The 13046-nt window shown below is 35.9% G+C and overlaps 1 protein-coding gene and 1 long non-coding RNA gene across 2 annotated transcripts; both read right to left on the bottom strand.

Annotated features, from left to right (window-relative positions):
- Positions 1-806: 806 nt before the first annotated feature.
- On the bottom strand, positions 807-5817 carry LOC107781114 (uncharacterized). Its single transcript, XR_001646957.2, has 3 exons — positions 5301-5817; positions 3976-4067; positions 807-2786 (listed from the first exon to the last, which is right to left on the bottom strand). It is a non-coding gene; the product is annotated as an uncharacterized LOC107781114 (long non-coding RNA).
- Positions 5818-9358: 3541 nt separating this feature from the next.
- On the bottom strand, positions 9359-12603 carry LOC107781115 (small ribosomal subunit protein uS4y). The gene is made up of 3 exons (XM_016601762.2): positions 12444-12603; positions 10760-11141; positions 9359-9832 (listed from the first exon to the last, which is right to left on the bottom strand). The coding sequence occupies exons 1-3, from the start codon at positions 12469-12471 to the stop codon at positions 9649-9651; spliced, it is 594 nt and encodes a 197-aa protein (XP_016457248.1). The 5' UTR covers positions 12472-12603; the 3' UTR covers positions 9359-9648.
- Between the last annotated feature and the right edge of the window lie 443 nt (positions 12604-13046).

Below are 13046 nucleotides of genomic sequence, written 5' to 3'. Positions count from 1 at the left end.
TTTTAGCTATTGGAGATTTTTTTTTGAATTTTTTTTCCTTTTAAATTCTTATTTGGTTGGACCGAACCGTGAGACTGCCTACTTATCCTTTTTTTAAGGAATCAGGTCGAACGTAGTTCAAACATCTGACCTAACTATAATTCATCTTTCTTTCTGTTTCTTTTTTTTCTTTTTTTTTTATTTTTCAAAACAAGTTGCCCCAACTTCTATTTTTTGTGGGCAGACAATTCTTTTCTTCTTCTTTTTTTTTCACTTGAACTTTCTAGGAATTGCCCAGTTTGTACTCTTGGGACATGGACTCTTTTTTTTCTTTTTCCATTTTTTTTTCCTTTTTTATTTTTTTTGACTCTTGACTCTAAACTTGATTCCAAAAGAGGGTAGTCAACGAAAATAACACAGGCTCAAAAGGGGTAGCGAAGGATATAAAGTGTTTGGATAGCAGAAAGAGGGCCTCCCAGCCTCGAGAGCGCCAAACATAGTATCTTTCCCGATCACAACATTGACGAACATGTCTTTCCTCTTGGTGTGTCCTGGTCACAAGACACTTTCCATCCCTTAATGTCAAACTTTCCAACAAACTTCAATTGGTTAAACATCCTCAAGCCTGATCTTCACAATGATTTGAAGGTGAATTTTACTCGACCTTAGTTCCAAAGTACTTCAACTTTTTATTCGTCCTCAAAAGTGTTTTTTTCAGTTATTCAATTCCAGATTAAATCAGTTTCCAAGATCTGGCCAAAATTTCTGCATGCATGTCATGTCATTAGAACTAGCGAAAAAACAACTAGAAATAGAATGACACGAAAGGACGAACTGTATTTTATTGAATAAGGATGGAAGGGTTTGACAACTAAACAAGCAACCTAAAATCCGAGTTATCCTAAAATAACCCGGATAATGAAAATAGCAACAAAAACAGATAGACAAGACTCACACAGACAGAATGGATGGATAGAAGGGTGCGACTCAATAAAACAAATAAAGTCTGGATCACAACCCTGAAATAACCCAGATAATAGAAAAAACATCAAAACAAGCTACCAAGATTCCTCCCTAGTAAGGAGAGAATGACTTTTCAATTGATAAGCTTGACATTTAGCCATAAATTTGATCATCAGAATCACCATGGCCTTCTCCAATTTCAGTCGACAAGCTCCCGAGAGGATTCTCATACTCCATGTCACCAGACATCATCCCCACAAAGTGTGCATCATCATGTGCAGGTAAATGATTCTGCACGATATTCTGGGTGTCACTATCTTGGATCACAATCAGTTTTTCCTGGATCATCCTTTCTATTTCTCTTTTCAAATCCCGACAACTTTCAACATTGTGCCCTTGGGCATTGGAATGATATTCACACCTTTTAGAAGGGTCAAAGCTTCTTGCATGTGGGTCCATATGATTTGGAGGAATGGGTGCAATCATGTCATGATGCTTTAACTTCTCAAATAAGCTTTCATAGGACTCTCCTATTGGCGTAAAATTATCTTTCAACCTTTGTTACCCTTTATACCCCTGGCTTGGATGTGGATAATAGGGCACTTGAAAATTTTGTGGAGGCTGGAGGAGATTTTGTGGTGCTCGTGCTCACCTTCTGGGGTGTTTTGGCGACTGGCCAACATATTGAGGTAGAGCAATAGAGTATTATGTGTTCTGAGGTGAATAATAATGCTCAGGGGAGTCATGGGAAACCTGATGAGGCTGCGCATACCTTCGAGGTGCTCTCCTGGGACCTCTTCTCGACCCCGTTGTCATCATGATTTCTTCGTGCTTCTCATTTGTGTCACTAAATTTATCGGATCAAATCGGGACAACCTGAGTTGCGGCTTTGAGAATTGCTTGACTTATAATTTTGTCTGTCTTAAGACCATTCTCAATCATTTCCCCCATTTTAATTGCTTCCGAGAAGGATTTACCCACTGCGGGCATCATGTTTTGAAAATAATCTGGCTCTTGATCCTGAAGGAAGATAGTAATTAACTCGTTCTCATCCATGGGTGGCTTAACTCTGGCCGCTTGCTCTCTCCATTTAATGGCATATTCCCTGAAATTTTCAGTTGGTTTCTTCTTCAAGTTTGAAAGGGAATTGTGGTCTAGGGCAATGTCAACGTTGTATTGGAACTGTTTGACAAAGGCATGTGCCATGTCATCCCAGACATACCACCGAGACGTGTCTTGATCCATAAACCATTCGGAGGCTACTCCCGTAAGGTTTTCCCCAAAATAAGCCATCAACAATTCTTCATTTCTTTCCGCACCTCTCAGTTGATTGCAATACCTTTTCAGGTGGGCTATGGGATCTCCATGTCCATCATACTTTTCAAATTTGGGAATCTTGAAACCAGGCGACAAGTGGACATCGAGGAACATACATATATCTTTGAAGGCAACACTCTTTTGACCTGCCAACCCTTGCATGTTTTTCAACCGTTGTTCTAAGCTTTTCACTCTTTGGGTCATTTCTTCCTATACCATCTTTCGGGCAGGCTTCTCAATGTTTGCAGGAAGATCAAACAAGTACGAGTGGTACTCGGGAGAGTGGTATTGCTCTTGCTGTGTAGAAAATTGTGACTCATGACGAGGCTGTCCTTGACCATTGGCCCATGCTTGACACATTTCGGTCATTTGCTGTTTTTGTATTCTATTTTTCTTAAACACAGTAGACTCTTGTTGAACCCTCTGACCCCGAGTCTCTTGAGCACTTGTAACAGCTTCGATGTCAGTTATCATTTTTCCTTGGAACTTGAGTTTCCAGCTTACTACAAACCGACCACCTCAACCTTCTTCACAATTCAAAACAAAACATGTTAGAATGAACTCAGTCGGTCCTTATTATTATCAATATTTTTTCCTTTCAACATTTTTTTTTTTATTTTTTTAATGGTGACCGAACCTGATGTGGGTTGCCTACGTAACATGTGGGAACATGAATCAGATCTTGCGTAGTTCGGGAAGATCATGAATAAAGTAAATAAACTAACTTTTTTTTGAATTTTTTATTTAATATTTTCGAAAGAAAGACTTATAAAGAAGAAAGGGAATATTTTTGGATTTTAATTTTTCTTTAGCATTTTTGCAAAGAAAAACTTCTAAAAAATAAAGATTTTTTTTTAATTTTTTTTCTAGAATTAAGAAAGAAAAACTTCTAAAGAAGAAAGAAAATATTTTTGGAATTTTATTTTGAATTTATGAAAGAAATGCTTCTAAAAAAAAGAAAATATTTTTGAATTTTTAATTATCTTTTCAATTTTGAAAGAAGAATGAAAATATTTTTGGATTTTGGGAAGAAATTAAAAGAAATATTTTTGTATATATTTTTTAAAAAAACAATTAGGGTCTAAAAGAAAGGCCTTCTAAAGAAGCAAGTAATGGAAAATATTTTTGGATTTTTTGAAAATTGGGGTCTCAAAAAAAAGACTTTTCTAGAGAAGAAGTAAAGGAAAATATTTTTGGATTTTTTGAAAATTATGGGCAGGAACCGATGAGGTTTGCCTACGTATCTCACATCCAGTGAGAATCAGACCCGCATAGCTCGTCCAGTTTTGACGGAACAAAAGAAAATATGACTTATTTTGAAATGACTTTTCTTTTTTTTTCTTCAAAATTTCAACATAATTTCAGGTAATTCAAATACCTACCTCTCACTCTCTTTTCTTTTCTTTTTTTTTCGATTTTCATTTTTTTTCATTTTCTTTCCCTATTCTAGAAGTCAGTCAGCATGCAAGCCGAAATAGACAGATACGCAATTAGCACGTAAGATGTATCAGGATGGTCTTTTAGTTTGGGTGCACTTGTCCTAGATGGACCCAACCCCTATGTTGAGTCCCCAAAGTCAAATGCACATGATACAAACAAACGTTCCTACTAGGAATCCGGCATGAGGCTGAGTTATTCTAAGCTAAAAACTTGGGTATATTGTTCTAGACTTGTGTACCCGAGCGGACAACTCGAGTCGAGGAGGGGGCTACATACCGGGAACCAAAAGGCCATCTGGATTTGTAACTTGTCCGAGCCTCTTTCTTATTTCAAGGTATGACACTAAAAGAAGGAGGAGTCACGCCAGCCTGCACATCTCCGAAGATGAGAAGAGAAGGGTTTCATAACAGTTTATATACAGTTCAAATAATATGAAAGCGGTAACAAACGGCATTTAGCACATAGGCTCAAACATGCAATAAAATCAGTATAATAAATAAAGTCAATTATAATAATTATTCTAAGCTCGAATTCTTGAACCCTGAACCAGAAGTTCTGGGTTCTTTTCCCCAGCAGAATCGACAGAGCTGTCACACCTCCTTTTTATCTACCCCATCGGAAGGAGTATAAGGGAATGTTTTCCAATTTAAGTGACAATCGAAACAGGATTATTTATTTATTAAATTCAAAGTCGCCACTTGAGATAATTGGTGTCCCAAGTCACCAATTCAAATCCCGAATCGAGGAAAAGATTGACTTTGTTTTACAGTCCGCGAAAACAAAAATCCGGGTAAGGAATTCTGTTAACTTGGGAGAAAGTGTTAGGCATTCCCGGATTCCGTGGTCCTAGCACGCTCGCTCAACTGTTATAATTTGTCTATTATCTGATTTTAATACATGTTTTAACCTATGGTTCAATTTTAACTTTATAACCGCTTTTATTTAAATATTTTTAGGAAGATTCAACGTCACCTAAAACGCATCTTGGACCACGTCACATAAGTGCACTCGCGGTCCACGACACATTTTACCTAACGTTGTTGAGATTTGGATTTGGGTAACATAAATGCACACCCGAGTTTAGGAAGGTAATTTTTAAAATAGCGCGCCTAAAGCAACTACGCACTTTCAAGTTTGCGTGGGCTAACTACATGTGTTTGAGCAAAATTGGGCCAGCATATGCATGAATGTGGACAGGGACGTCCTTATTCTTTTGGGCTTATATCATCAAATACAACTTAACCTTACTCACGAAACAAAATTATTCCTTTAGCCCAATAAACTAATTGTTCAAGGACTTGACTCAACAGACAACGGTCCCTTTCAAATTCTTATAAGCAATTAATACTAACAAATCTAACCAAAGTGAATTGTAACCATGAGGGATAAAATCAAAACTGTAGACAAAGAAAAAATTACGACGTCATTCATCAATATATGAACAAATATAATCTAAAGAAATCACAAAAACAATGAAATCTAATTATAAATAAAGGATGTCAAAAGCAGAACAACTTATGCTTAATCAAAATTCAAATATTATTCCAACTAAAAAAAAGTATTTTTTGAAATAAAGAACAAGGAAAGGATAGAGAATGAACCTTGAAATTGAATCTGAACCTTGATTAATCAATAATTTTGACAAGAGAAAATAAACAAGACCATGGAAAAACACCTCGCTCGGAACTCACGACGACGAACTTCGAACAAGACCTCTCGAAATACCATTTGAACCCTGCTGGAAGAAGAAATTGTTGGCATGGTGGTGCAGGCTGATTTACACTAATCTTTTGGAGTTTTGGCGAGAGATTAGGGACTAATTTTAAGCCTATTTGCAGTTGGATTTTGGGGTTAAAGCTATGACTTTTCACAACTGAAACGGCTAAGAGATGGGTGATGTCGAAGAATGGGGTTGAATTATTCACGATCTTTGGTTCTGCATTTTTTGTTTGAAGAAGAAGCTGCTGCCTCTTTTTGCCTAAGTCTGAGGCGTTAGTCTCTTCTCTTAGGTTAGCTCTTTTTTTTGGCTGATCTCTTCTCAAAATGAAAGAAGATGGCTGATTTTCCTTCGATCTTCTTTTTAGAGAAACGGCGAATCCTGGGGGTCTTTTCCCTGTAGGTCTATGTAGGGATTAGGTACTATTATATAGTGTAGGGATTAGGTTCGGGGTATGAGTCTAAGAATTATGGGCTTGGTAATTATGAATTAGGTCCAAAAATTAGGCCTAAAGATGGGTTGCTCGAGCCCAAGTTTTATTCTTTCTTCGCGAACGGGATTAAAATACGATCTCATTTATTAATTAGTTCTACTTAAGTAAAACAAATGTTAAAATAAGACTGACCGTTAAAATAAACTATTTTTTTTTTGGTATTTTCAAGATTAAAAATGACTACAAAATATTAATGGAACAATTTTTGTAATTTTGATTTTTCTTGTAATAAAATAAACTAAAAGAGTAAAAATGAGTTGAAATAGCTATATTATGCCTAAAATAAATATTTACGTGCTAAAATATAAAAATCTTGGGGAGGGTCTAAAATCACATGTCTACAGTGCTAATTGATTATAAATTAAAATATGAGCTATAAAATTTAAAAGTAGGGAACCTAATTGTTCTAATGTGAAATTTTCCCTCAATATATTGCCAAAAATTCAAATGGATAGAAGTACAACAACTCCATCTAAAGATCTGGAACATTTGCCTCCAGCGTTGCGATGTGAAATCAGTGGGGGGAAATTCATAATTCATAAAACAAGAATAGACCGAGGGGCTTCAGAATTTGTCCTAAATTACATTTTTACCATCAGCCAAGTATTTTATTATCTTTTATAACTGTATTTTCGGGTTAACTTGTGCGCGCCTCGAATAATTTCACGAAATATCTGTTATCTACCATCTGTATAAATATCAAATAACTCTATCCAAATAAATAAAAATCACCTAATATATTTGTCTCCAATGAAATTTAAACTTGAAACCTTATTCCTCAACCCAATTTATCCACTACTAAGTCACACTCCCCAATGTTTCACTAGTATTTTGCAGCTAAGTCAAGGCACAATCAGGTGCGTACGCGAAATTTTTTCATAAGCGATATCGATATTTATAAAAAATAAAAAAAATTGTTAGTATCACATCCGTAGGTAATAGATAGCCTTGACCCAAATTGGTCATATAATGTTTTAAGAGACAAGTCGTGGATTCGATGCTACAACATAACGACAATTTTTAGCCACAGAGGTCATATTTGTCAAAAATAAGCTTAGGGCGTCGAACCTACAACCTCGGCCAACAAAATCATGCGCCAAAACAACGCTCCAAGCGTCTCGTGACGTTAAGAGGTGTCATTTTCTTTCTATATATATAAGTATATGCACAGTTTAACATATATATTTAATAAAAAAATTCGATGTCGCGTGATACCTCTTAATTCAAAGTGGGTCCACCGCTGGACACAATAATTTCGTGGAGTTGACCATACACTACTATTTGCAATGAGAAAACATTTTTCTGAATTGGATTATACGCCTAAAGTTTACTTAGTGGATGCTCTAGTCTTAGGATTCTACACAAACCCCACTACTTGTTGTCTGCCAGCAAGTCAATTTTGAGTGAAAAAAATGTAGACCTTATTAAAAATGATAATCTCGTGAAGTTGAAGAAGAATACGCTACAAAATAGCAAATAGCTAAAATGGAAACTTGCTTAATTTGTCACCTAAGTGAAACTGATAGTACTTGTAGAAAAATTTCAGTAATTGATTGTTGGAGTGAATAACACATTTAAGAAATGGTTTCTATATTTAGAACTTGGAATAGTGTCTATTGGCATCTAGTATCATGAATACTGTGATAAAAACATGTTCATGCCACCTCGCAAAAGCAGTGTGTTTTAGACACACTCAAAGAAATTTTTTATTCTACCGTATTGACATGACTTTGTGTTATATGCATTTGACATATTTATAAAATCGTTTACAAACTCTAACTGATTGGTATAATTTGTGTTTGTTCAATAGTTCATTAAAATTTACTATATTGACGTGACTTTGTGTTATGTGCAATTGACCTATCTGTTAAAAATGCTCACAAAGTCTATCCGATTGACATAATTTTCAAAAGTATTATCCCTGATGTGTCTGTGTATGATCGTACCTAGCTGGACAGTTCATCAGGAGCAGAAGCCGCTATTTAAGACCAAGCACTAAGCACTCTTAATTTTCTTTTACAATTGATTTCTAAGAGGACTGGGCGCTCTCCTAATCTCATTTTGATAGGAAGAGATATTGATAATTATCCCAAAAGTTATGTTAGAATTATAATGTGAATATTATAATATCGAGTTAACTAGTAAAGATACTTGTTTTTTTTGGCAATTAAAACAATATTATTAATCATCAATAATATGTACAAAACAAAGACAACCTACCAGGTTGCTCTTCTCATGACTATCCTATGGCACCAATAATCTTATCTACTAAAATATCAAAACTCCTACAAAGAACAAATAAACTCAAACAACTTCCTGTTACCCCTAACTCTAATGCACATAGAGGTTATCAGATCATGCACCATTGTCTTCATGTTTGTAGCTCTATTTTGAAACACTCAAGCATTCCTTTCGATTCAAATGTCATACACTACAGTAGCAAAGCATGCTTTAACAAAGTTCCTTGAGAGGTCCTCCTTCTTGCTTTCTGTTGAACCCATTGCCACTCTGATTCCCATGGCATAATGTTTCTTTGCCATTTCAGCCATCCCAATATATTCTGCCAGAAAGTTTTTGAAAAAATGCACTCAAAGAATAAGTGTAGAGAAGTTTCGGACTGGGACTTGCACAGAACACAATCACCCTCAAGCATCATGCCCCATCTGAGTAGGACTAGGACATCCTTAGTTTTCAATTTTCCCAGTAGTGAAGATACTTTTAATGGTAAATGCCTCGTTCTTTGAGTTAAAAGCAAAATATATGGGATATAATATAAAACGCGTGATTGGGTTTACAATAGATAAACTTGAATACTCTTTTATTTCAGATATAACCTTAGCCTTCTTAAAGGTCTTTGGGAGAAAAAACTTTGGAGGACATTTTTGTCAGTAGAATGGTTATTATATATTGAATGTGATATAAAAACAATATTGATTCATAATTGTGGTATAGTCAATCTCGAAATTACTTATTTCAAAACTAAATCCTAAGAAACATGAGATTAAATAATTACACATTTTATTCCGAGAGATCACTTATCCTTGTAACCAAGCCACCCTTAAGAGTTGATACAATCTAAAAAACCCAGACAGGGGAAACCAAATAAACTTCATAATAACCCAAAGCACTAGATTATTTAGCATCTAAGTTGTCACGTTCAGGGGCAAAGCACGATTAACCTTTAATATCAGCGTGCATATTATAAAAGCATAAACTCAGTTCTTAAAATCATGTCAAACGTATCTCATCAAGATTTAATACTAAGACAAGAATGAACACCTATCTCTATCACCTCCAACTACAAGGCTAACTTACATCTAAAAACCACTAGATTTCTCAGGTGACTTAATTGCCAGAAACCAAAAGTTCGACCAAGAAGATAGTCCAGACTTTCAGATTACAACACCGTAAAATGACATGCAATCTCAGAGTAAAAAAAATTCATGGTCTATCTAAAGAAAAGGGCTGAAGCGAGGCAATAATCTTGCTGGACTCACTTCAACCACTTAAATAACATGTCGTCTGGTTCAAAAACAAATTGTCAAAACTCTAACCATCCGTGCAAAATCCAAACTTCAAAACATTCTCCCAATCTCTGCTAAGAAGATTTCTTTCTAATATATGAAGGTACACAATATTGAAGAAAGGAATGCAAGGAAGCACTACATGGGTAATTAAATTCCAAAAACGAACACAAGCTCCATCACCGACGGCTTTCTTTAGGTTCTTATGCAAACGCTTATTCTTCATCCTCCTCGTCACCATCACCACCTGAAGCCTTCTTGGCAGCAGCCTTTTGGTTCTTTCTCTTCACTCTTCCAGGGCGCCCGCCACCAAAAGGACTGGTGAGGGAGAAGTCAATGTGCTTCTGAGAGTCCACTCTCACCATAAATGAAGGAACATTCACTACTTGCCTTCCAACTCTGCAATGCAGTTAGCATTAGTCTGGTTAGCTTCATTGCTGTGCACACAAGTAACAAAGAACCAATAGTCCATATAGTGCACAACTACTATATAAAATATACAAACTATGAGTCCATGGGGGGGAGGGGGAGGATCCCCAAAGAATGATCGTTACCAAGTGCAAATCTGTTATGTACTGCTAAGAAAAGAATATGGCTACCCCCAAGCTTCCAAAGATCCTTTAATCTATCACCACGCTTAGCCATCAATGCAATAAAATACACCTCTACCACTCTCTGCGAACTATGGGGGTCTTAATAACAAGTGAAATGTCCATATAAATATTTGGCTCCTAGAGACCTAGCAATTTAGAGCGCTTAAACATATCTATGAAGATTATAAATGAACGATTATATAAGACCTATAAAGCAAAGTGAAATGATTAAACAAATTCTTACCAAAATGACAACCTAGTTTGCAACTACAGTATAATGTTCAACCAAGATTCAACATTGGAAAACTAGCAGCACAAAGAGCTCACTGTGTTAATATTGCTCATCTTTGTTTATTGACAGAGATGAAATCATAGAATTACTTGCTAATAAGATAAGTATTATTATTCTGCAATTTGGACTAGAACTTTCTATTTTATTATTGAGAATGACAATATGAGACTTCTTTTTTGTCGAGAAGGATTCCTCATTGACGTCGGCATTGCATGAGCCTGATCAACACAAAGGGAAAGCTAAAAATATTTTACAAAAGCCAATAACTCTCTAACAAGCACTTCAGCCAAAACAGTTATTCTAAATCAGATAAAAGTGCTAAAGGTCTTTCAACGAAATTTAAATTAAAAAATGCACTTACAGAAAACACCTCAAAAGTAAGGGTAAAAGTGCAGCTTATATTTTAAAAAGTTGTAACTAAAAAAGATAATCTATTTTTACCTGATATGCCTTTGCCTAATGAGCACTCTAGCATGGTGGATTGACTTAGCCATGCCAGTCTTGAAGACAAGGGTTTGCAGACGACGCTCAAGGAAGTTCTCAACAGTGAGTGACAAGACATAATCGAGCTTGTTCTGGCTCTCATCCAACAACCCGTACCTGTTCATCCTCCTCAAGAGTGCTTCACCTTCAAAAATACGACGTGGATCTTTCTCATCAAGGGTCAGAAGCATTCTTGCAGCATTCCTGATACGGCTCAAAGCATACTGGACTCTCCACAGCTCCCTCTTGCACCTCAGTCCATACTCTCCAACGAGCTTCAATTCTGCATCCAATCTTTCTTTCTCAAAGGGACGTCGAGGTTTCTTAAAGGTCTTCCCATCTGTTTACAAACGCAAATCGCATATCAACATAGGATTAAAAAACCCCTTTTTTGTAACATAGTAAAGTCTGCCCCAATCCCCCAAACCCCAGGTTTCCTTCCCACTAGGCTATCCGACATTGTTATGAAAATAGGCTTAAATTTAAAAAGATGAACATTAATAGAAAAGATGTTTATGCAGTTGCAGGTTAATTAGTTGAGACTGCTGATCTGGTTTCCCATTGTAAATGAAAGAGAGATACAAGTTACACAACCAAACAAAAAGTTCTAGATTTAGAGAATCAAAATTTGCTTTTAGGAAAATTTCCAAATGTAAAATTTTAACCAAACAATTGGATTTCTTACTATACTGTGGCAACTGTCACTTGAGCTGAAAATACCATTACACAAAACTGAAACAGAATGATTAACAAGCATTCAACTTTTCTGTTTTCAATAACCCACTATATTCATTAGCAGATAATAGCTATGAAACATGCAGTACTAACAAGTATCCAATTTTAGAAGGAAGAATTCAATAGGCATGCTCAGCAGTGGCAAAGCCACATGTCAGGAAGAATCCCCTTCATTCAAAAATTACACTATGCAATAGGGCAAAGGCAAAACCTTGTTTGAATCTGCACTGACCACGATACTCCATTTAAACTAATATCATGCCAAAATTATGCAAATATATAAATTTTTAAATCCCCGTAAAATAAAATAAAATAACGCTTTTAGTGTAGTGGTATAAGTGGTTAATACTAGATGTGACATTTTTACACTCTTTCTAATGACGGTAGTGTCAGCGCTAGATTGACGCCCCTTCAACGATTCCCTTAGATACCTGCTACCTTCCACCAGCATAGGTAGAGGGGCAAATAAGAAGAGATCACCTAGTGTTTTTTGCTCCACTGGACATGCACCTGAAACCTCTTAGTTCTCTTCCCATTTCATTGACGATATTTTTACATTTTTTTGGATCTCCTCGTTAGAATTCTTGGCTCTACCACTTTATCCTCAGGCCATAATACTATCATAACAGACCCTAGCATTGCTTATATTCAAACTAATCTCATCATTACCACAAAGTTACAGCAGTGACTACCCAAACCCTAACTTAAGTTTGATCCACTCAGCTCCATTTGGACCTGATTTATTCCAATACTCAATATTTATGTTTTAACTCAAACTAAAGGTTTCTAACACTAAAAATTCTCCACATTTATCACTTGATATACAAATTTCTAAAAAACTGAAAGAACTTTTGACAAATACAGAACTTAATAATAGGAAATGTACAATGAGATTAAGGAAACTTACAGTTGCGGTAAAAGGCGACGTGTACCATGTTTACCAGTCGACGGCGCCGTCCTCAATTCGGCTGCCTGCTGAAAGTGAAAAAAGAAACTGATAGGGTTAGAGGGACACTAGGGTTTTGAATTCAATGAGGTTCTGCGGCTGCCTAATAAATGGTCCTCAACCAAATGGGTTTCTAATTCTCAAAGCTAGTTTGGATTTAAATTTTTCGGCCCAATTATTTGTGTAGCCGATAAAAGGATTGGCCCAAAAGAGAAATTACTGGGAGATTTACACAAATAGTCTTACTTAGGGGTAAAAATTTCGCGGGATACCTATTTGGACATTGGTATTTAACTTGTACTCCAATTTTCAAAAAAATTGCACGCCTATTTATAGCCCGTTTGGCCAAGCTTCTAAAATCAGCATATTTTGAGAAGTGTTTTTCTCAAAAGTGCTTTTTAAAAAAGTGATTTTGGTGAGAAGCAGTTTGTGTTTGGCTAATTAATTTGAAAAACACTTTTGAACAGTAATTAGTGTTTGGCCAAGCTTTTGAAAACTGTTTCTAAGTGTATTTTTCTTAAAAGTGCTTCTCAAAAAAGTATTTTTGGAGATAAACTACTTTTT

Source organism: Nicotiana tabacum, chromosome 20 (assembly GCF_000715075.1).
Source record: "Nicotiana tabacum cultivar K326 chromosome 20, ASM71507v2, whole genome shotgun sequence".
Classification (NCBI taxonomy): Eukaryota; Viridiplantae; Streptophyta; class Magnoliopsida; order Solanales; family Solanaceae; genus Nicotiana; species Nicotiana tabacum.
This window is presented reverse-complemented; position numbering and strand designations above follow the sequence as displayed.